This window comes from Scyliorhinus torazame, chromosome 2 (assembly GCF_047496885.1).
Source record: "Scyliorhinus torazame isolate Kashiwa2021f chromosome 2, sScyTor2.1, whole genome shotgun sequence".
NCBI classification, from domain to species: Eukaryota; Metazoa; Chordata; class Chondrichthyes; order Carcharhiniformes; family Scyliorhinidae; genus Scyliorhinus; species Scyliorhinus torazame.
This window is the reverse complement of record NC_092708.1, coordinates 247,101,394-247,128,310: the sequence shown is the minus strand read 5'-3', so window position 1 is coordinate 247,128,310 and position 26,917 is coordinate 247,101,394. Positions and strand designations below refer to the sequence as shown.

Below are 26,917 nucleotides of genomic sequence, written 5' to 3'. Positions count from 1 at the left end.
CACATTCCGGCGCATGTTCGAGGACACAGAGGGAGAATTCAGAATGTCCAAATTACCTAACAGCATGTCTTTCGGGACTTGTGGGAGGAAACCGGAGCACCCGGAGGAAACCCACGCAGACACTGGGAGAAGGTGCAGACTCCGCACAGTGACCAAAGCTGGGAATCGAACCTGGGACCCTGGAGCTGTGAAGCAACTGTGCTAACCACTGTGCTGCCGTAGGTGCATTTAAGGGAAAACGGGACTAACATTAGATGATTGAGGGAGAATAGATACCATGGAAGATTAGATGAGGGAAGATGAGTATAAACTACTGCATGGACTTTTTCTGTGCTGTGAATCCTGATTTAACAATCACCCATTGATTCTTGTGATTCCAGCATTGATCCAGGGTCTCAGCCAATTGGTTACATAGAGCGAGAGTCCCGCCCCCAGCGACTGTCAATCACCGGGATATCGCCCCGCCCCAAGTGCCTGCCGCTCATCACCTCTGCCCCGCCCCTGGCACGTCAATCACCAACGACCTGCCTGCCCGAAGCGCGTGTCTGTCACCGGGCTTTCACCCCGCCCCGATTGACTGTCAATCAACTACCTTCCACCCCAAGCGCGTGTCTATCACCAGCTCATCCCCCGCCCTTCCACCCAGAATGCACCGGTCTATTGAAAGCAGCCTCGCGCGCCGACAATGCCACAGGGGCGGGGCAAGAGAAAATCACGGGGCCGAACGGTTTATTGACTAGTTAACCGAGGTGAGCTGGGGGGGAGGGGGGGGGTGGAGGGGAGAGCCGGGGTGGTCCGAGGCAGCGCCGCGTGCGATCAGACTGGAATTCTCTTCTCGGGTCTTCAATGATGTGGAGATGCCGGCGTTGGCAGCGCGAGCCGATGTCGTTGAGAGGCGCGGGGTGGGTGGAACCGCGCCGGCGCAGTGCTTCATTCCCGCTCAATATAAAAGGCGAAGCTGACAGGGTTTTGGAAGGCAGTGGGTGCCGGGCGCCCGAGCAGAGTAAATAGGCTGTGCGTGGTGGTGGTCGGCCCCCGTCTGAGTGCGTGTATGCACAACATCCAGCTGTTTCTGGTCAATATTGCACCTTCTCACCTCCGTCTCCCCCCGCAAACTCTCTGTCCTCCGCTGTCAACTTCCCTCTGATCACAAGGGTTTGGTGGCTGAAGCTTTGTGTTGGCACTTTCCAGACAATTTTCTTTCTGTTCGCGCTGCAAAGATTCCTGAGATGTATTTGAAGTGGGTTTTCGTCTGACAAGTCTTCCCCTTCTCGCTGCCCCTTCCCTCTTTGCCCCTTGCTTTTGTTCATGGGGGTGGACTTTGCAGTGCTGTGATTAGTTGGGTTTAAGCAGACCTGCAAGATTCAAGGAATTGCGTGAAGCTTATGCTGGTGTTATAACTTGGTATGTTATTTTAAAGGTACATGGGAGACTTGACTTGAGTCCAATATGATTATCTGCTGTGGCACACTATTCACAAAATAGATTTGTGTTATCTATTTGGCAGGTCGGAAATGATGCAGTTTGGGAAAGATTAGTAGAAATTTGATGGATGAATAGACCATTAGAGAGACACTTATTCCATCGTGTCTTTTCCATGATTTATTGTGGTATTTTCCTAGTTCAACTCTCAGAATCTGTTTGCAGCTTAGCTAGGCTGTGTGGGCATGGAGGGATATGTTTTTATTATCAACTCGTGATTAGTTAACATTTTTATATCCTTAATCCTGTCATTGAGCACCCATCCTGAGATGTGACCCAGACAATGAATAAGAAATGCTGTTGTGTTGTCAAAGAGGATAGTTGGTTTGCACATGGCAAGATCCCATTGACTGCACTGGGGGAAATTAGTGGATCATTAGCTTCAGTGCTGTTAATTGAAGGATTTTTTTTTCCATCTAGGACACTGAATAGTGGTGTGGGATCCTTCATGCCCTCCTTTCTATGTTTTGTTGAAATATAAGTTTTTGTCAAAATATAATTTTGTATGTTCATATTAACTGGTAAGTGGATTTTTAAAAGTAGATTATCTACAGTTAATTTTTCTGTCTGGAAGGCTTGTTTTAGAAATTTGCATGCTGAATTCCTTTATTTGACTTTTTTTTGTGTGCAAGTAATCTTACAATAAATTTATTCATACTTCTGGGTGACTGGTTTTCACAACACCTTCAGTCTGTCTGCAGGAAGGACCCAGACCATTTCAACTCCCTGTCCTGCTTCATATCCACATGACTGTCCTTGGCCTACTGAAATGTTCCATTGAAGCTCAGTGCAAAACTGGAAGAACAGCACCTATTCTTCCGATTCGGCATGTTAAGCCTTCTGGATTTAACATTGAGTTCATCGACTTCAGAGTGTAAACTCTCTCCTCCACCTTCACTCCCTTAAATTCTATCAATTTATTTTTGTTTCTTCCAATTGATCTGTTTTCCCCTCACCATTGTGTTTACCCCCCCGCCCCCCGGATTTGGGGAATCTGTCCCTAGTTGCCCTATGACACACTGCTCATCTTTGTTCTGCCATTAACCCATTCTAATCTCTTTAATGTGCCACTCAATGCCCTTCTTAGCCTTTAATCACCTTCATTTACATTTCCTTTGTCTTTCTGGCCAGGACATCTTGGTCAATCTCCACCTATTGCTGGCCCTTTGTCCAGCCCCACTGCTCCATGCTCTTTCTTCCTCACCCCCACAGCAGCACATATCTGACCCTGTTTCCAGTTCTCTCCAGTTTTGACAAAGAGTCACCCAGCCGTGCAACATTAACTCCCTTCTCTCTCTACATATGCTGGCTGAGATTAGCCAGCATTTCCTGTTTTTGCTTCAGGTCCCAGTATCTGCAGTAATATGCTTTTTATATTCTGTGATGTTTTCTATTATATGATAACACTCTGAATTGTACAGGATGGAAGAAGCTGTTTGGATCAGTGTGCCTGTGTCGGTTTTTTGAAGGAACTATCCAAACGGTCACATTCTCCATAGCCCTGCCATTTCTTTTCCTTTTCAAGCCATTATCCAATTTTGATAATGACGCAGCACGGTAGCGTGGTGGTTAGCACAATTGCTTCACAGCTCCAGGGTCCCAGGTTCGATTCCCGGCTTGGGTCACTCTGTGCGGAGTCTGCACGTTCTCCCCGTGTGTGCGTGGGTTTCCTCCGAGTCCTCTGGTTTCCTCCCACAGTCCAAAGATGTGCAGGTTAGGTGGATTGGCCATGCTAAATTGCCCTTAGTGTTCAAAATTGCCCTTAGTGTTCAAAATTGCCCTTAGTGTTCAAAATTGCCCTTAGTGTTCAAAATTGCCCTTAGTGTTCAAAATTGCCCTTAGTGTTCAAAATTGCCCTTAGTGTTCAAAATTGCCCTTAGTGTTCAAAATTGCCCTTAGTGTTCAAAATTGCCCTTAGTGTTCAAAATTGCCCTTAGTGTTCAAAATTGCCCTTAGTGTTCAAAATTGCCCTTAGTGTTCAAAATTGCCCTTAGTGTTCAAAATTGCCCTTAGTGTTCAAAATTGCCCTTAGTGTTCAAAATTGCCCTTAGTGTTCAAAATTGCCCTTAGTGTTCAAAATTGCCCTTAGTGTTCAAAATTGCCCTTAGTGTTGGGTGGGGTTACTGGGTTATGGGGATAGGGTGGAGGTGTGGACCTTGGGTAGGGTGCTCTTTCCAAGAGCTGGTGCAGACTTGATGGGCCGAATGGCCTCCTTCTGCACTGTAAATTCGATGTAAATTTCCTTGGGTTTTTTTCAAGTGCATCAAATTTCCTTTGGGGGATGGAGGGAGTGGATATTCCTCTTTTTCTTTGTTTCTCTTCTCTTCCTCTTTCTCCCCCCCCCCCCCCCCCCCCCATATTGCATTAAGTCTTTCTTCTCTACTACGAGAAAGTGTCTTTCTTTATTTTGCCTAAACACCTACGTTTTGAACATCTGTTACACCTGCTGTTATGTTTCTTGGCTCTAGGGATAACAATCCTAGCTTCATCCAATCTCTTTGGTTGATCAACAAGACCTCCTCTGCTAATAGCTTTTTTTTTTAAACATTGGAGATTTTGGATATATTGCTGTAGCTTCCATTTTATTCACTTTATACATGTTTATCAGTGGATGTGACAGTTGCTGACTCTTACAGGAGTGAACAATTTTTCCTTTTTTTTTTTTTTTCAGAGTAACAAGAATGGGCCCATGACCATGCTAGGAATATCATGGGTAGTATCAGGTTCCACTATTTCTGCTATGGATGCCTTTTTTCTTCATTGATTTGGACGTTTCTCCTTTTCATCTATTTCAATTTAAATTGGGAAAAATATACTTTCAGTAATGTGCCCTTCCAGGGGAATCCGGGACTTATGCAGAAATTCAAGCCTCCAATAACACACAGTCCTGAATGGGTTCCTGAATTTCAGAAACATGGTGTTCAGTTTATGAAACCCATTCGGAACGAATTAAAGAAAATTGAACTGTTTCCTGAACTCGGTGAGTGGCCTTTTCTTGCTTTGAGTTCTCTGAACCTAATGGCTGCAGTAATGTCCACCCAAAAAAAATCATTTGGTGATCCTGTGTAGCAGCCAAAATGTACTATTTTACAGTGAACAATTATCTTAATTTTTGCAATCTAACCCAATAAGTCACCATTTTCTGTCGATCCAGAACACTAGTATTGTTTCTATTGAAAGCTTTGACATTTATGCAAAGTAAAGAGAATTGTGTAAATGGACCATTCCTCTGGCTTGAAGTGTTTTTCATGGACAATGGGAACCATTAATGGAAGGGAGCTATCGTCGGGTCACGGAACAAACCCTATTCAACTAATTTTTGTTTCATATTCTTCGAGGTGGATACTTTAGGAATGTGCAAATGGTCTTTGGTGTCAATTTAGGAGAAGCAAAGGAAAACCAGTGCCCTATCTACAGTAGCTGAATATGGTGGCAGGAAGATTGATGGTCAAGTGGATGCTTAAAGTTGGATGTTTGTGGCTGTATATGGTTTTCCTAGAGAATTAAACGTTATAACGATTGCCAATATAATTAAAGACTTGAAGCAAATTCCCAAATTCACCATACATCTTCAGTCTTTTTTTTTTGATATGAAATGCAATATATCTTCTCTGTGGGATTTTAGGAACACTAGTAAACTTAAACCTTTTTCTTTTCAGGAAGGATTTTCAATGAAGCCGATCTGGAGGTTCGGGATATGGGATACCAGAAACATGCTTTCAACATGCTCATTAGTAATCGCTTGGGTTACCATCGGGATATTCCTGATAGCAGAGACCCAAAGCAAGTTCTATACATTTTTTTTCATGAAATGCTGAAAGTCAACCCTGCATTTGTCCCCTGTGCAAGAGAACATTTTGTTTTTTAAGTATTTACTTTATTAAAGAAATTTAATTTTTTCCGATGCTCCATTGGAGGGATGGGAATCATCTTGCCCATTTGTGCTTGGTTGCTGACTAGTGAAGATTAGGGAATAGGTCACCTGTTCAAAGTCTAAGATGTTGCCATTATCATCTTCAGAATAATTTTCAAGATAAATGATTGGTGTGGATTGGGAGATTTTGTTGAATGACTTAACTTAAGTCTCTTCGATTTGATTCCCTTTTAATTGCAGGTTAGAAATCTTTTGCAAAGTTGAAACTGCATATGCACGTTTAATTTGCTATTTTATGATACAGAAATATCCAGGGGTTTCAATGTTGATGCATGATTACATTTACACGAGAAGATTAGATCTTGATTAAAATTCATAGCTTTTTTTAATAACTAAACATTAAAGTCAATACTAGGAAAAATATTATGACTTGATCAGTTTTGGTTTATTTCATAGGTGTAAAGAAAAGAGTTACCCTGTCAATTTACCATCTGCTAGCATTATTATCTGCTTTTATAATGAAGCATTATCAGCATTGCTTCGGACACTTCACAGCATCCTGGATCGCACTCCTGCATACCTATTGCATGAAATTATTCTAGTGGATGACAGGAGTGATTTTGGTGAGTAAATGTATATTTTTATCCCCCCCTCCCATGTTTTGCCTGCATCCCCTTTCTGCAAAGAGCTAACTTAATACCTAATACCTAGCATTGCAAGGGACAATCCAATGTCAAAATAATCTGGTTTTGTAAAATTCACAATAAATATTTGGTTGCCAAAATCCCTCCCAGCTGGTAAAAATGGTACTTGCATATGAACAAGGAGTAGGTCATTCGGCCCCTCAAACCTGCTCCACCATTTAATAATATCAGGGCTGCTCTACAGTAACCTCAAATTTGCATTAATGACCCATCACTCCCATGCTTACCAAGAATCTATCCACCTCTGCCTTTAAAATATTCAAAGACTGCTTCCACCACCTTTTTCAGGGAGAATGTTCCAGAGATTCATGACCCTCCGAAAGAATTTCACCTGTGTTAAATGGGCAACCACTTATAATGATCCCCAATTCTAGATACCCCAAAAGAGGAAACATCTTCTCCACATTTACCATGTCAAGACCCTCAAGATCTTGGGCGGGATTCTCTAATAATGGGGCTCTCTAATAATGGGGCTGCTATGTCCCCATGCCGGCATGAAAATCGGTGGCAACGGCCCCCGAAAGTGAGGAATTCTCGCCTTCCTAGGGGGCTAGGTTGACGCTGGAGTGGTCCCTGCAGCTCCAGCCGGCACGAGATCGTGCTGCGCGGAATGGCCGGCATGATTTGGCGCATGTGTGGGGGTTCCCTTCTCTGTGCTGGCCCCCGGGCAATATTGCGGAGCCCTATAGGGGCCTGGCGCGGAGTAAATAGGCCCCCATGCAGCCAGCTCGCCGATCGGTAGGCCCTGATCGCGGGCCAAGCCACCATGGGGGCCCCTCCCCGGGGTCGGATCTCCCGCACCCCCTCCAGGACAGCCCCCGCACACTCACCTTCCAGGTCCTGCCGTGTGGGAGGTGAGTAATCCACGCTGGCGGGACTCAGCCAAACTCGTCGGCCACTCGGCCCATCGTGGCCCGGCGGCCCCCGACCAGTGTGGTGGCGATCCTGCCCGGCGCCCCAAAAATGGCGCCATAGATTGGGGAAGCTGGCGGCTGGTCACGATTCTCGCGCCCCCCCCCCCCCCCCCCCCATTCCCGGAGATTCTCTTCCCCCCCCCCCCCTCCCCCCCCCCGCCCATTCCCGGAGATTCTCCGACCCATCCAGGCCTTTATGTTTCAATCAAATAATACAGTACTTAAAAATACCAATTACTGATTTACCTACTCCTGCTGCTCAAGTGGGAAATCAAACATTGATTCCCACGCCGGCTGAAAGAGGAGAAGAAAGATACTTCCTCCCTGCCCTTTACCAAACTCTCCACTCAGCATACTTCTTGTACTTGAAGTTGGATGATTTTCTTCACCTTTTAACTCCTGTTTTTTTCCCCCCATTGTCAGTTGAGCTGAAAGATGAGCTAGAAAAATATATTGACAACAACCAACTTAAAAAAGTGAAACTAATAAGGAATGTAATGCGAGAAGGTTTAATACGTGGCAGAATGGTTGGATCGTCTCATGCAACAGGTACAAGCTTCACCTTTTTATGTTTTAGTTTGGCCTATTTGAGTGGTCATTTTTGGTCAAACATGAGGAGAAAGAGGGACATGAAGCTTTGCAAAATTGTTTTGGCTGGTCTTGATACATTCAATCTAGTTACTCATGATTTTCCATTTAGAATTCATGCCAACAAGGAGTTTTAATCTTATAAATCACACTAATTCTACCAACTGCAAAATGCTAAGTTTCTTTAGAGATCTACGGGCAGCGTGGTAACAGTGGTTAGCACAGTTGCTTCACCGCTCCAGGGTCCCAGGTTCAAATCCTAGCTTGGGTCACTGTCTGTGTGGAGTCTGCATGTTTTCCCCGTGTGTGCGTGGGTTTCCTCCGGGTGCGCTGGTTTCCTCCCACAGTCCAAAGATGTGCAGGTTAGGTGGATTGGCCATTCTAAATTGCCCTCTGTGTCCAAAAAGGTTTGGTGGTGTTACAGGGGTAAAGGGGATAGGGTGGAGGCGTGGGGCTTAAGTAGAGTGCTCTTTCCAAGGGCTGGTGCAGACTCGATGGCCTCCTTCGGCCCTACTTCTGCACTATGATTTGGATGAAGGATCAGAGCAAGAAAAGATCAGCTGATCATTTTAAGCTATCTTGCTCCAGTGTATTGAAGGACTTGCCTACCTGCAATCATTCCTTATAGAAACTAGCTGTTTCTTAAATAAGGTCAGTATCCTGGACTCTACTATTCTTCCTGGCAACCTGTATGTCTTCCAAGAGCACACCCAAAATAGATATTCCCTGGTGAATTCTTAAGGAACCTCAGCTTGCAGTCGGCCTCCATCAATTCCCACTGCACATCAGAAGCTATGAAACCAGATGGTGTAGCTAATCTATTGGATATAATCTTGCGATCCCAATAGCAGTAAATATTAGTTTTCTGCCATTGAGGGTTGCAAGGACACCACAACTCCTAGGGAGCACACTGGTTGCAGTGTGCCTGAACGGACTTCATAGGAGCTCATGCTTATGGTTCCTTTGGGACCTGTCAGTTAAGAACTTTTTGATTCTCTAGCACTTGCATCAACTTTTACATGGATCTTTGGGGGGGTCAGAAAGATCCTTCCCCCAGCATCACATCAAAACATCCAGCAGTTTCTTCAGTGAGCCCATGATTGGCCTTTGCTTGTAATACCAAAAACTCACCTACAGACTAATCAGTTGGTTGATTGTGGGAATAACGTTCCACACACCAATCCTAGATTTACCGTAGTTTGAACCCGCTCCACTCACTATTGTTTAGTTTGAAATGTTGCTCTGAATTTTCCTTTGACGCAACCATTTATTATATTTTCCAGGTGATGTGCTGGTGTTCATTGATAGTCACTGTGAAGTAAACAAGATGTGGCTGCAGCCTCTCCTGACTCTAATTAAGGAGGATTCTAGCACTGTAGTTTGCCCACTAATTGATATCATCAATGCTGACACACTAATCTACAGCTCTTCTCCGATCGTGAAGGGAGGGTTTAATTGGGGCCTGCACTTCAAGTGGGATCCTGTGCCTGTCTCCCTGCTGAATGGACCAGGAGCAACTGAACCATTCAAGTACTAATTTTGTTATTTTTGCTTCATTATTTTGAGGGAGGGGGAGGGGGGGGGTTGGTGTGTCTAAATAAATGGGCAGCTGTGTAGTAATAAGAGGACATGGATTATCAAATAACAAAACCACAAAATTAACTCTTGCTCCCTGCTGGATGTGCAGGAGCCTCAAACTGAAATATACTTTGCAGATTGCAAATATTTTGGATTGTTGCAGTTTTAACATGATTAGACCATGTTCTTTGTGTGCCCTCATTTAGATCACCTACAATGGCAGGAGGACTGTTTGCAATGAACCGGGATTACTTCAATAAACTTGGGCAATATGACAGTGGCATGGATATTTGGGGAGGTGAAAACCTGGAAATTTCCTTCAGGGTAATTTTCCTTGCTGCCCAAAAACATATCTAAATTGTTTTTATTACACAATATAGATTCTCAAATTTTGTGACGTGATTTATATTTGCACTAATTAACTATCTATTTTCGATAGATTCTGCCTTTCTATTTGCTTGTTGGTCAGATCAGTAAACAGACTTGTGGATTAATCATGCATTTAATTTAACTTTCATAAAAGTTAATGTTGGTCGAATAGTTATTTAAAATACCTGGTAGTAACTGCTTTTGAAAATGTATAACTTCAGATATGTTATACAAAATTCACTTTTAAAATATGCCCCTCTATGCAACTTTTTTGTTGTTTGGGTCAGATTTGGATGTGCGGTGGACAGCTGAAAATAGTTCCATGTTCCCGTGTTGGGCATATATTCCGGAAATGGCGGCCGTATGGTTCACCAGGAGGAACGGATACCATGGCATACAACTCTCTGCGTCTTTCCCACGTATGGATGGATGAATATAAGGTATGTGTTTCCAAGGGGATAGTTCACTGGTTCTTTCTATTGAAAGATACAGGACCATAAATTGCTGCAAGTCAGTTAATGACTGACACTTTAACATACCTGTGATGAGCCTTTTTAAAAATTAAATAGTAACTATAAGGAGATAGGCTACCAACCTTGGAAGGGTGGCTGAAAGCTTGGGTAAAAAGTTGTTGTTAAATGTTTTTTTTTTTAAAAGGTAGGGAGAAGAGGTTTGGACATAGAATCCTAGAGCCTGACCTGTTCCAGTGGTAGGTAGAGAGTCTGAGTAATGGTGTAGTTTTTTTGAGAGGAAGCTTGGGGTGGATGGAGATTGCTGCAGTAGCCATGAAGTATTAAAATCTAAAAACAAGGGTCTTCAAATATACATGGTAAGGACTTGGTGTAAGATAAATGTTTGGCAGCATTTTGGACCAGTTAGAATTTGATTGGGATGTCACCAACATAAGACATTGAAGTTTGAGTTGGCTGTGACATAGGCTAAGATTGGAAGACACCACGTGATGAGCTGGAGATAGATGATGGGTCGGCCAACTGACAAACTGAGTGGCATCAGCATTTGTCTGTAAGCTAACTGTTCCTGTAGAGGGTGTCACTGATTGGTACTTTAAATGAAATAGGCCATGGTTGGAGTCAAGCAGTCTCTAGATTGGTTTGGTGGAGTGAAGACAACTGCCCACCAAGTTAATGTTTTTTGTCAATTTTCCCAGCCCTCTCCTCGTGTTGAAATGTATCAAACCTTAATGCCATAACAGTGGGAATCACATGGGTCTTGCATCCAGGTAGGAATGTTAAATGGCTATCCTTGTGAGCCCCAACTCTTGGAAGTAAGTGGACGGTTTAAAGCAGAATTGTTTACAACCTTACATTCTCAACACTTTCTGGGACTTTGCAGATTCTCAGTCATGGCTACTGCCATTGTTTGCAAGTATAAATGCCTTTGCCACCTTCCCAGTAAATCACAGTTTGCTGGCTTTCATCTTGAACAATCAAATCACCTGGGGCAGCACGGTGGCGCAGTGGGTTAGCCCTGCTGTCTCACGGCATCGAAGCCCCAGGTTTAATCCCAGCTCTGGGTCACTGTTCGTGTGGAGTTGGCACATTCTCCCCATGTTTGCTTGGGTTTCGCCCCCACAACCCAAAAGATGTGCAAGCTAGGTGGATTGGCCACGCTAAATTGCCCCTTAATTGGAAAAAATGAATTGGGTACTCTGTTAATCAAATCACCAGGCCTGTTGTTGGGCAGATTTTAAAATTGGTCACATGACCTCCTTTATTTGACCTTAAATCAAATAGGTGGTCCCAAAACAGATTTTAATCCTCAATTGTAGCACATTTATTCATGAAGGCCCCGTCTTCTCAACCTTGCCCTTTGCCTGAGGTGTGGTGATCCTCCAGTTAAATCACCACCAGTTAGCTCTCCCCCCTCGTAAGGGGAACGCAGCCTATGGTCATCTGGGACTATGGCAACTTTATCTTATGGGACAGGATGGTGGCACAATGGTTAGCACTACTTCCTCACCACGCTAGGGACCCGCGTTCAATTCTGGCCTCTGGTGACTGTCTGTGTGGAGTTTCACTTTCTACCAGTGTCTGAGTGGGTTTCTTCTGGGTGTTCCGGAAAGATGTGCGGGTTAGGTGGATTGGTTCTGCTAAAATTGCCCCTTTGTGTCTAAAAGGTTAGTTGGATTTACTGAGTTACAGGGATAGGGTGGGGTTGTGGGTCTAGGAAGGGTACTCTTTCCAAAGGTGCAGACTCAATGGGCCGAATGGCCTCTTCCTGCACTGTCGAGATTCTATAATTCACCATTGTATTTTGCACATCATGAATGGGGTAGTATTGCAGAATTATCCTTCAGTCAATTATTATGAAGACTGTTTCCCAGTTTTGTGCTCATATCAAAGTCTTAATTTTCACCTGAGCATAACTGCCTAACATTTTTATTTATTATATTATAATAGAAATATAATTTTTAGAAAGGGGTCAGCAGTAAAAGGGAGACCCAAGATGGCATGGATGGATAGTATCAGAATGTGGACTGGCCTTTGGATGGGCAATGGAGAAAGTGTTTGTAGTGTAGCCAACCTTTTGAACGAGGGCAGAAATATTTGATTTGTTAACTGTCCCAAGATAAATCTGCAAATAATGGACCATGAAATCCTATGTCTGTTTAATAGGTCTTGTGAAGCAGGGAACTATAAGATTTACAGGAGAAAAACCTATGGTTTGTTCAGATTTCTGGTACTTTTAAGACCCTTCTCACTGAAGATGCTTTTACAAAATAAATGCAGCCAAAATCATTTTATTTTACAATTGTCAGGATTTCACTTGGAGGCCTAAACAACATAATCATTTTGACCTTCAGTTAGAGTCGCACTTTAAACTTTACTATTTGATCTACTGACTAACTTGTATACATCAAGATGGAACTGATCTGTTTCAGATGAGCAATACCGTCAATCTATTACTTACTAAAGTTAGGTATATTTTTAAAAAGCTTAATAAATATTCTGTTTGACGCAGGCTGATGCCCTACTTCCATCATATCACTTATTCATGATGATTGGACAAGATTTTATGATCCTATAAGATGAGTTCTACAGAAGTGTCTGCTCCCAGGCTGCTGTTTACCAGTAGTACTGATGTTGAACCAAGCAATCACATGTGACTGAGCACTGCTCAGTGTACAAGGTAGCTCCTCCTTTGTATTTAGAATTAATTGGACAAATTGGTAGAATACCTCCCTCTTTAAGTCATCCATCTGAGCCAACAATGACTATATTAGCTTAAAGCGGGGGCACAGCCTTAGAATAAAAGGGAGTCACTTTAGAACAGATGAGGAGAAATTTCTTCAGCCAGAGTGGTGGGTCTGTGGAATTCATTGCCGCAGAGGGTGGTGGAGGCCGGGACGTTGGGTGTCTTTAAGACAGAAGTTGATAAATTCTTGATTTCTCGAGGAATTAAGGGCTATGGCGAGAGAGCGGGTAAATGGAGTTGAAATCAGCCATGATTGAATGGTGGCGTGGACTCGATGGGCCGAATGGCCTTACTTCCACTTCTATGTCTTATGGTAATTCACCACACCAGCATCCACTAATTGGAAACTTAAATAATGTATCAATGGAATAATATTTACATGCAAGTAGAACTTCACTTAAAACAGCAAATTGCATAATGTAGTCTGTAGATGCATTTTGTGACTAGCATTTTTCTTTGGACTATCTTCTAGCTCCTATCAAATATGTCTCTGCTTTCAAATATTAATTCCCTTGCTTGGCTGACTCAGCCTGACTGGACACATCCTTATCCAACATGCATTTCTAGCAGGAATCATTGTACAGAGATTTAAAGTGGGAACCTCTTTGGCTTCATAACCAACTAATATTGGATGACTTGTTACAGGCTTGCTGCTGTCGCAGGTCAGATTAGCTGATGAATCATGAGCTGGGACCAAACCTTGACTACTTCCTAGTGCAGTTAACTGGGGCAGTAGTTTATATTTTCATATTTCAGCTGGCGCATTCCATTAGCTTGATTCTTCAAGTTGGAGTTCACATTTTGCCTTCAGTTTAAGGTATTCTATTGGAGATTAACTTTAGTGTGAAATACAAGATTTCTTGGAATCTTTGCAGTTGTGGCCCAGCTTTTCTTTTTACAGGAAACTACTTCTCAACTGGAAGTGTGACTACACGTGTGACGTTTCCGTGACTTGTGAATGTGATGTCTCGGAAATTTTGCATTATTGTTATCTTTCCCGTATGTGCTAAAAGACATTACAGGGATATATTGCACCAGTTATGAGCAATTGTTTGTTTAAAATTTTTTTAATGCAATATTCAATGTGAATAATATTGGACGTACGGAATTGCCAGTTAAATGTCTGTAAATGTGCAGGTTAGTTGGGGTTATGGTGAGTGCTCCTAGGAAAGTGCTCTTTCAGAGTTGATGCAGACTCAATGGTCCGAATAGCCTCTGGCACTGTAGGAATTCTATAACAGTAAAGCCTCCTAGGATATGATCAGGAAAGCTTGTGATGTGATGCTTTTAAATTGAAGGAAATCATAAGATTTGTTGGGTTCCTGATTTTATTTTATAAAAGTAAATTATCTGAAGCAGAGACTGCCTTAAGTCATAGTTTTTCTGCTAACACTAATTTCACGTAAAATTAATTCTGTTGTGTAGCTACTGTTGGTGGATTTTGGGGAGGGTGTGAAATGAATTGAAAGGACAGTTTCTGGATATAGGCACCTAATAAACCTCTTTATCCTGCCACTGTTTTTTTTTTTTTTGTTGTTCAATTCTAAAGTATAGAAATTCTTATGAATTTCAGGAACAATACTTATCTTTAAGACCTGATCTGAGGAAACAAAGTTACGGTGACATTACTGAGCGATTGAACCTGAGAAAGAAGCTGAACTGTACATCTTTCAAGTGGTATCTGGACAATGTCTACCCAGAGATGAATGTTAATGGACCAAATGAAAGAGCTAAAATACAACAGCCTCTATTTATTAACAAAAGTCCCAAACGATCTAAAATACTACAGCAAGGAAGGGTAAGATTTAACAGACCTGCATGAAGTTGTGCATAAGATTTGTGTTACTGTTTTTTTTTTTTAGAGGAGCCAATTAAGGGGCAGTTTAGCACGGCCAATCCACCTAACTTGCAAATTTTTTGGTTGTGGGGGTGAAACCCACGCAGACACTGAGAACGTGCAAACTCTACATGGACAGTGACCCAGGTCCAGGATTCAAACCGTGTCCTCCGTGCCGTAGGCAGCAATGCTAACCACTGTGCCACCGTGCTGCCCTTTGTGTTACTGTATTAAGGATAGGAGAAAGCTGGAAAAGGAAGTACAGTGCTTTTTTTCTGCAGAATTCTCTAACTGGGGAAATGTTTTTTGGTCTGGTATTTGCTTGCAAGCTTAATATGTGGGGAAAAGAAATACATGGAAGAAGTTTAAAATCTTGAGGGTGTAGAAAATTACTTCATGAAACTTGAGGTTTAAAAATTTTTCCAAGTTGCTACTTGGGATTTAAAATGCATAAAATAGATTGCACAAAAAATACAAATGACAAATGAGTGGAAAATGTTTTTTCGGTGCATTTTATATTTGCTTGTCTGTTCGTCGATTTGCACTTTTCTATCCCTCCTGAGTGGAGACAGGAGACTTGCAATTTTATTTAAAAATTGGTACCAGTCAGTGAACTTTGGTTTCCTAGTATTTTTGTGTTAGCTACCAAAATATCCTCCTTTCTTGCTTCTGTTGAAAGGGAATTGGTTGGATTATAAAGTCTATTTGGAAGAATGGTGCAATCGAAGTCTAATTAAAGCTTTTATGGTCATGAATCAACTGAAAGGATTACAATTATTTGAGTCAACTCTGGAACAGTGCTAGTTTCATCTGCATATAAATCTGTTAAATGGGAAGTCTTCAACATTCATTTTTGAGGAAACTTTTCCCCAGCTCTTGTAGGTTTTTTGGTTTTAAATCTAATAAACCAGCTTTTTAAAAGCTACCTTGTGGTGATGCAGGGGTTAGCACTGCTGCCTCACAGCACCAGGGACCTGGGTGAGATTCTGGCCTTGGGTGACTGTCTGTCTATGGAGTTTGCACATTCTACCAGTGTGAGTGGGTTTCCTCTAGTTTTCCTCCCACAGTCCAAGGATGTGCAGGTCAAATGGATTGGCCATGATCAATGTATCGGGTTAAAGGTGGGGGAGTGGGTCTAGGTGGTGTTCTGTTGGAGGGTTGGTGCAGACTTGATGGGCCAAATGGCCTCCTGCACTGTAGGGGATCTTTGGATTTGGGTCTAGGAGAGCATTAACTCCACTCGGGAGGTATTTTACTTCTAAGTTGCTGATTTCAGCCTTCATTACCATGGAAATCACACCTAATTCCTCACTGAGTTTTTGAACATCTGTAGATCTCTCAAGATTTGATATGTATTTGCAACTACTTTGTTTCTGTACATTTTCATACGTAACTACATTCCAAATGAAGTTCTTTGGGAGGAGAAGGTAATGCTACAAATGTTCTAAATTGCATCAGATGAATTTTTTTTCACTATTTTTGGATGTGGCTTTGTTGTTCCCTTCTGTGAAGTGGTGGTAAGTACTTGTTTCAGGCTAAGCTAAGATTTTGGTCGTGCTCAATCTGGCGCTCATCTTCTGTTATGGTTGACTGTAACATTGTTTAAAGAGTTATTCAGTCCTTCAAGCTTATTCCCACTTGCCGCCTCTTTACCCCGAAGTAGCATGTTTGAACTATTAGCCAAAGCTGGGGAGAAAAAGTTAGAAATAAAACACCACCAGGTTCATTTTAGGCTCATAAAATAACATTGCTTTCTTATTTAGCTGGTACTGTCCATCCGGACTAAAGTAAGCACTAAGAGTTTTGAAGGATCACTGCTCTAACTTTCATACCTTTTTTTCAATAGCTTTTTTAAGCTTTCTATTTGTGCCATTTTGAGTAAAAGCATCAACAGCAATCATTCACCTTCATCCACCAACAGCAATTGGGACCCTGAATCCTCTTCAGTAACAAGAGGAGTAATTTTGCCACCTGACTAAATGAAGTTGCTGTTGATTATGAACATTTCATCAAATATGAAAGGAGGAAATTTGTTTGAACTGATGGCAAGTGTTTCAATGACTCCCTTTTTTTTTTTTTTTTTTTGTTGAACAAAAAATTGAAATGTGCGCAGGAGACAGTGCTAATGTTTCAGTGAATATTTTTATAGGGTAAATTCCATGGTGAGAGTCTGCCATTAAACTCCATTCTGAAGAGAGTACTGGAAACATTCAGCAGATCAAACAGTATATGGGGAGAGAGGAAACCAGATCACAGTTCAGTTTCATGACTTGTTTTCAGCAAAATGTTCTGATAAGTTCACTGACCTGAATGTTTAATTCTGTGTCTTCCTACAGTTAGTACCTGACCTGTTGAGTATTTGTTTTCAGTATTTGTTATGCACTGTGTAATGTTACTTCATGAATTCTCATCCAGCCAGTGATAAATATGGCATCTATTCATCCAATGGGTGATAAATATAGCTTCTGTTCTTAAGATTTATTGGGAATACTGGTTTCCTAGATCGTGTGAATAAGGTGAGTCTATGCTACAGATGTGCATTCACGGATAGGATCAATGTAATGCTGCTGTTAAGTTCTCGTATGTAAAGACGTATTAGATACACGCCAGGGCCTAATTTCCAATTACCTCCGATTACAGAGAGAAGTTGAGTATTTTGTATTTCAGCATCCATCCATCCATCAACCAGTAGTGTCTGTTGCAGAGTGCTCAAACTGTGGATACTACTATAATGATACTGGAGTTATTGCAAAGATGAGATGGATGTCTGTTGATTGGATTTCATTGTGTTCTGGACAGGGGCTCCATATCTCTTTCAATTAAAATTATGGATGTGAGCTATTTATTGTAATGGTAACTGCTACAATGATTCTGACAGCTCAAAACTACAAATCATGGTTTGATATCTCACCTAGCCTGTTTGGTGAAGTGACTGATTTATAGCAGCAGAAGTAGTACATCTTACAGCTATCTCCTAAACATTAAAATGCCAAAAGTGCATTGTGTATCATTAATTGTGAGCATATATAAGGGGCGATTCTCCACTATGGAGACCAAGTGTTTACGCCATCGCGTTTCACGACATTACGAACAGGGCCCGGGCATGACCTATTCTGGCCCCTACAGGGGGCCAGCATGGCGCTGGAGTGGTTCAAGCCGCTCCAGCGTCCTTGCGCGGCACCAACTCACGCATGCGCAGTTGGGGCAGCCCAATCCTGTGCATGCGTGGGGAATGTCTTAACGCAGGCTGGCCCCTCACCAACAGGGCGACGGCGTTCTGGGGCCATGCGTGGAAGGGGGAAAAAGAGAAAGTGAGGGAAGAGGAGAGAGACCGTCCGGCCGATCGCGGGCCAGACCCCATCGGAGGCCCCCCCCCCCCCCCCAGCGTTCCCGCTGGCAGCGACCAGGGGTGGACGGCGCCGCCTGGAACGTGTCGTAGCAGCCGCTTGGCCCATCCGGCTGGAGAATCGCCGGTTCTCCGAGCAGCCCGGTGTGAATCGCGCGCTGCTGGTTTCCGGGCGGGTGGCGCAATTCACTCGGCGCCCCGGTGATTCTCCCACTGGGGGGGGAGAGAGAGAGAGAGAGTTACACCCACACACTGATCCAGGTGAGCTGAAACAGGCCACTTAAAAAAAATATTTTTCCCCTCCTTCCTCTGCCTCCCCAATCGGTATTCCACCCAAATAATACTCATATTCAGCAGATCAGGCAGCACCTGTAGAGAGAAAAAGCTAATGACCCTACATTACTCGAGTTTTAAGCAAGTACAATAGTGATGGAGGAGGGGTAGAGGTTTTCTACTCCTATTAACTGAAAACACTGGCTAATGATATTAGAGATACAGAGCAAGTTATAACGCTGAGAGGAAAAGGCTCCACTTCACAAAAAAACAGCCATGGTCAACTAAAAAGGTTCGGAACATAAAACTAAAATAAAGGGCGTACAAAAATGCAAACATGGCAAGATCTGGATGAATGGGAAAGAGTCGGTCACAGCAGCTTATGAGATACTAGAAGGCATTATGGAAGGGAGCATGCAAGGGACAGCAAAATCAAAAGAATAAATGTTATAGTTTATATAAAGGGAAAGTGGGAGCAATGTAGACCCACTAAAAACGATATGGCCCGTGATAATGGGGAAATGGCAGACATGTTGAACAAATGCAATGCCTCCGTATTCACAGTTGAAAAGGAGGATAATTGGGACTTCCGGGTGCGGCGATGACCAGCTAAGTCGCATGTTTCGGCAGCTCCCGGTGGAACGGACTTTTGGGCTCTTAATAAGAGCCCCAACGGCAATTTTAACGGCTAGAAGCACTGTGCGGTAAACCAGAAGGGAATCCCCCCTGGAAACGGATGGAAAAAGGAGAGGGAAGTGGCCAGATTGCAGTGGATCCTTTGGAGCAGCGGCAAGGAAGGCAAGCAAGAACCAAGATGGCGACGGAATGTGGCAGTTTAACATGGGGCCCTGAACAAAAAGAGTTTTTGAAATGTTGCGTGGAAGAACTTAAAAAGGAAATGAAGAAGGAGCTGTTGGCCCCGATATTACAGGCGATCGAAGGGCTAAAGGAAGAGCAAAAGACCCAGGAGCGGGAGCTTCGGGTCGTGAAGGCAAAGGCTGCCGAGAACGAGGACGATATACAGGGCCTGGTGGTGAAGACGGAGATGCACGAGGCACACCATAAACGATGTGTGGAAAGACTGGAGGTGCTGGAGAATAACGCGAGGAGGAATAATTTAAGGATTCTTGGTCTTCCTGAAGGAGCAGACGTCGGGGCATATATGAGCACGATGCTGCACTCGTTAATGGGAGCGGAGGCCCCGGCGGGTCCGCTGGAGGTGGAGGGAGCATACCGAGTGATGGCGCGAGGACGGAGAGCAGGAGAAATTCCTAGAGCCATAGTAGTGAGATTCCTCCGTTTTAAGGACAAAGAGATGGTCCTTAGATGGGCAAAGAAAACTCGGAGCAGTAGGTGGGAGAACGCGGTGATCCGCGCATACCAAGACTGGAGTGCGGAGGGCGAGCTTTAATCGGGCCAAGGCGGTGCTTCACAAAAAGAAAAAATTTGGAATGCTGCAACCGGCAAGACTGTGGGTCACATATCAAGGGAGGCACCACTACTTTGAGACGGCGGATGAGGTGTGGACTTTTATTGTGGAAGAAAAACTGGAATAAGTGGGTTATTAAAAAAGAATGTTTGAGACAAAGTGGTGGGGCGAAGAGGGGGGGAAAGATGAGTTTTATGTTATTAATCCTGCGATGCGGTAACTTTTCTCTCTTCCACAGGTGGTGGTGAAGGGAGGTGGAGGAGATGGGGCGTTGGCCATGGGGGGGCGGGTCCAAAAGGGAAGCGCGGGCTTTGTTCCCGCGCTATGATAATCATGGCGGGAATAGGGAAGCAGGAAGGAGGGGGCGTCGCACGGTGCGAGCCGAGGTCACTGGGGGAAGCCGAGGTCGGCCAGAGTTTGCTGACTTCTGGGAGCAACATGGGGGGTGTAACTACGCTAGTGGGGGATCTGGGGGGGGGGGGGGGGGGGTGGGAGGGGGGAGTTACTGGGTTGCTGCTGCTGGGGGGAGCCGGAATGGGGTGGGGTGGGTGGGTGGGGGGGCACCGCCTGGGGGGGGACACAGCTGCGTGGGAACCGGGTGAGGTTTCACATTGGAAAAAAGGGGATGGCTAATCGACAAGGGGGGGGGGGGTAAAAAGCCCCCCAACCCGGTTGATCACGTGGAATGTGAGAGGGCTGAACGGGCCGATTAAAAAGGGCACGAGTACTCGCACACCTTAAGAAACTTAAGGCAGACGTGGTTATGTTACAAGAGACGCACTTGAAACTTATAGACGAGGTTAGACTGCGCAAAGGATGGGTGGGGCAGGTGTTTCATTCGGGGCTAGATGCGAAAAACAGGGGGGTGGCTATACTAGTGGGGAAGCGGGTTATGTTTGAGGCAAAGACCATAGTGGTGGATAGCGGGGGCAGATACGTGATGGTGAGTGGCAAATTACAGGGGGAGGCGGTGGTCTTGGTAAACGTATATGCCCCGAACTGGGCTGATGCCAATTTTATGAGGCGCATGCTAGGACGCATCCCGGACCTAGAGGTGGGAAAGTTGGTAATGGGGGGAGACTTTAATACGGTGCTGGAGCCAGGGCTGGACAGGTCGAGATCCAGGACTGGAAGGAGGCCGGCTGCAGCCACGGTGCTTAAAGATTTTATGGAGCAGATGGGAGGAGGAGACCCGTGGAGATTTAGCAGACCTAGGAGTGAGGAGTTTTCGTTTTTCTCCTATGTCCACAAAGTTTATTCGCGAATAGACTTTTTTGTTTTGGGAAGGGCGTTGATCCCGAAGGTGAGGGGGACGGAGTATACGGCTATAGCCATTTCGGATCACACTCCACATTGGGTAGACTTGGAGATAGGGGAGGAAACAGAAGGGCGTCCACCCTGGAGAATGGACATGGGACTAATGGCAGATGAAGGGGTGTGTCTAAGGGTGAGGGGGTGCATTGAAAAATACTTGGAACTCAATGATAACGGGGAGGTCCAGGTGGGAGTGGTCTGGGAGACGCTGAAGGCAGTGGTTAGAGGGGAGCTGATATCAATAAGGGCACATAAAGGAAAGCAGGAGCGTAGGGAACGGGAGCGGTTGCTGCAAGAACTTCTGAGTGTGGACAGGCAATATGCGGAGGCACCGGAGGAGGGACTGTACAGGGAAAGGCAAAGGTTACATGTAGAATTTGGCTTGCTGACAACGGGTACTGCAGAAGCACAGTGGAGGAAGGCACAGGGTGTACAGTATGAGTATGGGGAGAAGGCGAGCAGGTTGCTGGCCCATCAATTGAGGAAAAGGGGAGCAGCGAGGGAAATAGGGGGAGTGAGGGATGAGGAAGGAGAGATAGAGCGGGGAGCGGAGAGAGTGAATGGAGTGTTCAAGGCATTCTATAAAAGATTATACAAAGCTCGGCCCCCGGATGGGAAGGAGAGAATGATGTGCTTCCTGGACCGGCTGGAATTTCCTAAGGTGGAGGAGCAGGAGAGGGTGGGACTGGGAGCACAGATCGAGATAGAGGAAGTAGTGAAAGGAATGACGAGTATGCAGGCGGGAAAGGCTCCGGGACCGGATGGATTTCCAGTCGAATTTTATAGGAAATATGTTTGTCCCGATACTGATGAGAACCTTTAATGAGGCGAAAGAAAGGGGACAGCTGCCCCCGACTATGTCGGAGGCAACGATATCGCTTCTCCTAAAGAAGGAAAAAGACCCGCTGCAATGCGGGTCCTATAGACCTATTTCCCTCCTAAATGTAGACGCTAAGATTCTGGCCAAGGTAATGGCAATGAGGATAGAGGATTGTGTCCCGGGGGTAGTCCATGAGGACCAAACTGGGTTTGTGAAGGGGAGACAGCTGAATACGAATATACGGAGGCTGCTAGGGGTAATGATGATGCCCCCACCAGAGGGGGAAGCGGAGATAGTGGTGGCGATGGATGCCGAGAAAGCATTTGATAGAGTGAGTGGGATTATTTGTGGGAGGTGTTGAGGAGATTTGGCTTTGGAGATGAGTATATTAGATGGGTACAGCTGCTGTATAGGGCCCCGATGGCGAGCGTGGTCACGAATGGACGGGGGTCTGCGTATTTTCGGCTCCATAGAGGGACGAGGCAGGGATGTCCTCTGTCCCCATTATTGTTTGCACTGGCGATTGAGCCCCTGGCAATAGCATTGAGGGGTTCCAGGAAGTGGAGGGGAGTACTCAGGGGAGGAGAGGAACACCGGGTATCTCTTTACGCGGACGATTTATTGGTGTATGTGGCGGACCCGGCGGAGGGGATGCCAGAGATAATGCGGATACTTGGGGAGTTTGGAGAATTTTCAGGATATAAGCTGAACATGGGGAAAAGTGAGCTGTTTGTGGTGCATCCAGGGGAGCAGAGCAGAGAAATAGAGGACTTACCGCTGAGGAAGGTAACAAGGGACTTTCACTACTTGGGGATCCAGATTGTCAAGAATTGGGGTACCTTGCGTAGGTTAAACTTAACGCGGTTGGTGGAACAGATGGAGGAGGACTTCAAGAGATGGGACATGGTATCCCTGTCACTGGCAGGGAGGGTACAAGCGGTTAAAATGGTGGTCCTCCCGAGATTCCTCTTTGCGTTTCAGTGGTGATCACGAAGGCTTTTCTCAAAAGGATTGAGAAGAGTATCATGAGTTTTGTGTGGGCCGGGAAGACCCCGAGAGTGAGGAAGGGATTTTTGCAGCGTAGTAGGGATAGGGGGGGGGGCTGGCGCTACCGAGCCTGAGTGAGTACTACTGGGCCGCCAACATCTCAATGGTATGTAAGTGGATGGGAGAAGAGGAGGGAGCGGCGTGGAAGAGATTGGAGAAGGCGTCCAGTAGGGGGACTTGCCTACAAGCCATGGAGACGGCGCCGTTGCCGTTCTCACCGAAGAAATACACCACAAGCCCGGTGGTGGTGGCTACTCTGAAAATTTGGGGGCAATGGAGACGGCATAGGGGAAAGACGGGAGCCTCGGTGTGGTCCCCGATAAGAAATAATCATAGGTTTGCTCCGGGGAGAATGGATGGGGGATTTGGAACATGGCAAAGAGCAGGAGTAACACAATTGAGAGATATGTTTGTAGATGGGACGTTTGCAAGTCTGGGAGCGCTGACCGAAAAATATGGGTTGCCCCAAGGGAATGCATTCCGGTATATGCAACTGAGGGCTTTTACGAGGCAACAGGTGAGGGAATTCCCGCAGCTCCCGACGCAGGAGGTGCAGGACAGAGTGATCTCAAAGACATGGGTGGGGGACGGTAAGGTGTCAGACATATATAGGGAGATGAGAGACGAGGGGGAGATTATGGTAGACGAGCTGAAAGGGAAATGGGAAGAAGAGCTGGGGGAGGAGATTGAGGAGGGGCTCTGGGCGGATGCCCTAAGTAGGGTAAACTCATCGTCCTCGTGTTCCAGGCTAAGCCTGATACAATTTAAGGTGTTACACAGGGCGCATATGACTGGAACACGGCTTAGCAAATTTTTTGGAGTAGAGGATAGGTGTTCGAGATGCTCGAAAAGCCCTGCGAATCACACCCACATGTTCTGGTCATGTCTGGCACTACAGGGGTTTTGGGTGGGGGTGACAAAGGTGCTTTCGAAGGTAGTGGGGGTCCAGGTCGAACCAAACTGGGGGTTGGCTATATTTGGGGTTGCAGAAGAGCCGGGAGTGCAGGAGGCGAGAGAGGCTGACGTTTTGGTCTTTGCGTCCCTAATAGCCCGGCGCAGGATACTGTTGATGTGGAAGGAAGCCAAGCCCCCGGGTGTGGAGACCTGGATAAATGACATGGCAGGGTTTATAAAGCTGGAACGGATTAAGTTCGTCCTAAGGGGATCGGCTCAAGGGTTCACCAGGCGGTGGCAACCGTTCGTCGAATACCTCACAGAAAGATAGAGGGAATAGAAAAGACGAAGACAGCAGCAGCAGCCCAGGGGGGTGGGTTGGGGGGGGGGGGGGGGGAAACCAGAGGGATTCTCAGGGATGTTAATATATAAGTATAATATGTATAGGTTGTTATAGATAATTGTATATTGGACTGTTAAAACATATTTTTGGAGAATATTTATCTGGGACAAGGCAGTTGCCATTTAGTTTTGTTTTTGTTTATATATTTATTTCTTGTTTATAAAACTGGCCATTGTTATTTATATTGTTATATTACTGTGTAAAGGATACACAATGTACTGTGATGGTTGGCCAAAAATTTTCAATAAAATATTTTTTTTAAAAAAAGAAAAGGAGGATAATTTTTGAGGACTTCTGGCAAGTTCATAGTTGATAGAGGACAGGGACTTAATACAGTTAATGTAAATATAGCATCACTAACTAGGAAATCAATGAAACTCAAAGTGACAAATCCCCAGGACCTGACAGTTTCCTTCAATGGGTGTTAAAGGAAGTAGGAGGACAACCAAGGAAATACTGACCGGTTAGCCTGATATCGGGGTGTGGGAAAATTCTTGGAGTCTATAATCAAGGATTGGGTAACTGAACATCTCAATTTTGGTCGATCATATAGAGTCAGCATAAATTGGTGGAGGGAAGGTCATGCCTGACTAATCTTATTGAATTTTTTGAAGAGGTAATTAAGGTAGTGGACAGGGGAATGTCTCTGGCTGTCATATGGACTTCTAGAGGCATTTGATAAAGTCCCACATATGATACTGTTAACTAAGCTGGAAGCGTTCCGGTTGCGGCGATGCACTGCTAAGCCGCATGTTTCGGCACCTCCCGTTCCAACGGACTTTTGGGCTCTTATCGGGAGCCCCAACGGAATTTTTTTTCGACCCCAACCCAGTGTGAGGTGACGAAGGAAGGAGTCCGCCCCGGGTGTGGATGGAAAGGAGCGGCGGTAGTGGCCAGATTGCGGAGGATCCTTTGGAGCAGCGGCAGAGAAGAGAAGGGAGAAGCAAGATGGCGGCCGATGGAGCCCAGATGGTATGGGGCCCGGACCAGCAGGAGTTTCTCCGACGATGTGTGGAGGAGCTCAAGAAAGAGGTGCTGGCGCCGATGTTACTGGCAATCGAGGGACTGAAGGAAACAAAAAGGTCCAGACGATGGAGCTCCGTGGAGTGAAGGCATAGGCAGCCGAGAATGAAGATGAGATACAGGGCCTGGTGGTAAAAACGGAGACACACGAGGCACTACATAAGAGGTGCATAGAAAGGCTGGAAGCCCTGAAGAACACATCGAGGAGGAAAAACCTACTGATTCTAGGTCTCCCCGAAGGAACGGAGGGAGCTGATGCTGGGGCGTATGTGAGCACGATGCTCCATACACTAATGGGAGCTGAGGCCCCAACGGGCCCCCTGGAAGTGGAGGGGAGCGTACCGGGTCCTCGTGAGAAGACCAAAGGCAGGGGAAACACCAAGAGCAATAGTGGTGAAGTTCCATCGCTACAGGGACAGAGCGATGGTCCTGAGCTGAGCCAAGAAGGCACGGAGTAGCAAATGGGAGAATGCGGTGATACGTGTGTATCAAGACTGGAGTGCGGAGGTGGCGAGAAGGAGGGCGAGTTTCAACCGGGCCAAGGCGGTGCTCCATAGGAAGAAAATTAAATTTGGGATGCTGCAGCCGGCGCGACTGTGGGTCACGCATCAGGGCAAGCACCACTACTTCGAAACGGCGGAGGAGGCATAGACATTCATCCAAGAAGAGAAACTGGACTAGATTTGGGAGTTTGATGTTTGGAGAGAAGCAGCGAGGTGGTGGTACAGAAATGTAAAGTGGGGAAAGGGGAGGGCTATTGTATAGCAATGTTGGACAGGGAAGTTTTGTCTTTCCCCCCCCCCCCCCCCCCCCCCCCCCCCAACCGATGGGGGACACACGAAGAAATGTGGGCGCCGGTGGGAAAAAGGGACAGGGAAGGGGAATGAGGGAACTGCGCCATAGGGGGGCGGGGCCGAGAGGAAAGCGCGGGTATTTTCCCGCGCTATGGAAATTCTAGCGAGAAATGGGCGCAGGAAGGAAGGGTGCCTCACACGCAGGGAGGTCAAAGAGTGAACGGGGGAAGCAGAGGTCAGCCAGAGTTAGCTGACTTCCGGAAGCAATATGGGGGGGAGTAATCAAGCTAGCGGGGGGGGGGGGGGGGGGGGGGGGAGATGGTGATGGATTAACTGGGTTGTTGCTGCTGCTGAGTGCAAGGGGGAGCTGGTAAGAGATGAGGTGGTCAGGGCGGGAGGGCGCTGCCTGGGGGACAGATGGGTGCGTGGGACCTGGGTGAGGAGATGGCCTAAAAAAGGGGATGGCTAGTCGACGAGGGGGGGGGGGGGATGAATGGCCCCCCCAATCCGGCTGATCACGTGGAATGTGAGAGGTTTAAATGGGCCGATTTGCGCACTTAGAGAGACTGAAGGCGGACGTAGTCATGCTCCAGGAGACGCACCTGAAGTTGGCGGATCAGGTTAGACTAAGAAAAGGATGGGTGGGACAGGTATTCCACTCCGGGTTGGACGCGAAAAACAGAGGGGTGGCAATATTGGTGGGAAAACGTGTATCATTTGAGGCTAAGAACATAGTGGTGGACAGTGGGGCAGATATGTGATGGCGAGTGGCAGACTGCAGGGCGAGGCGGTTGTGCTGGTGAATGTATATGACCCGAATTGGGATGACGCGGGATTCATGAAGCGAATGCTGGGACGTATCCCGGACCTGGAGGTGGGAAACTTGGTGATCGGGGGGGGGGGGGACTTTAACACAGTGCTGGATCCAGGGGCTAGACCGGTCCAGATCCAAGACCGGGAGAAGGGCCGGCAGCGGCCAAGGTGCTTAAGGGATTTATGGAACAAATGGGGG

The 26,917-nt window shown here is 45.8% G+C and overlaps 1 protein-coding gene across 4 annotated transcripts in view; it reads left to right on the top strand.

The window, feature by feature from the left end:
- Nucleotides 1-594: 594 nt before the first annotated feature.
- The window catches only part of LOC140397022 (polypeptide N-acetylgalactosaminyltransferase 11-like), a 60,287-nt gene continuing 33,964 nt past the window's right edge, over nucleotides 595-26,917 (top strand). The window contains exons 1-9 of one of the 4 annotated variants that reach the window (XM_072486067.1): nucleotides 595-749; nucleotides 4,154-4,462; nucleotides 5,142-5,265; nucleotides 5,813-5,979; nucleotides 7,398-7,523; nucleotides 8,846-9,092; nucleotides 9,347-9,464; nucleotides 9,797-9,949; nucleotides 14,299-14,523. In XM_072486067.1, the coding sequence (XP_072342168.1) occupies nucleotides 4,192-4,462; nucleotides 5,142-5,265; nucleotides 5,813-5,979; nucleotides 7,398-7,523; nucleotides 8,846-9,092; nucleotides 9,347-9,464; nucleotides 9,797-9,949; nucleotides 14,299-14,523 (1,431 nt within the window). In that variant the 5' untranslated portion in view covers nucleotides 595-749; nucleotides 4,154-4,191. Of the gene's footprint in view, nucleotides 750-882; nucleotides 903-993; nucleotides 1,405-4,153; nucleotides 4,463-5,141; nucleotides 5,266-5,812; nucleotides 5,980-7,397; nucleotides 7,524-8,845; nucleotides 9,093-9,346; nucleotides 9,465-9,796; nucleotides 9,950-14,298; nucleotides 14,524-26,917 lie in introns of those variants that run through there. The other 3 variants (XM_072486083.1, XM_072486074.1, XM_072486084.1) reach the window with 3 other exon arrangements.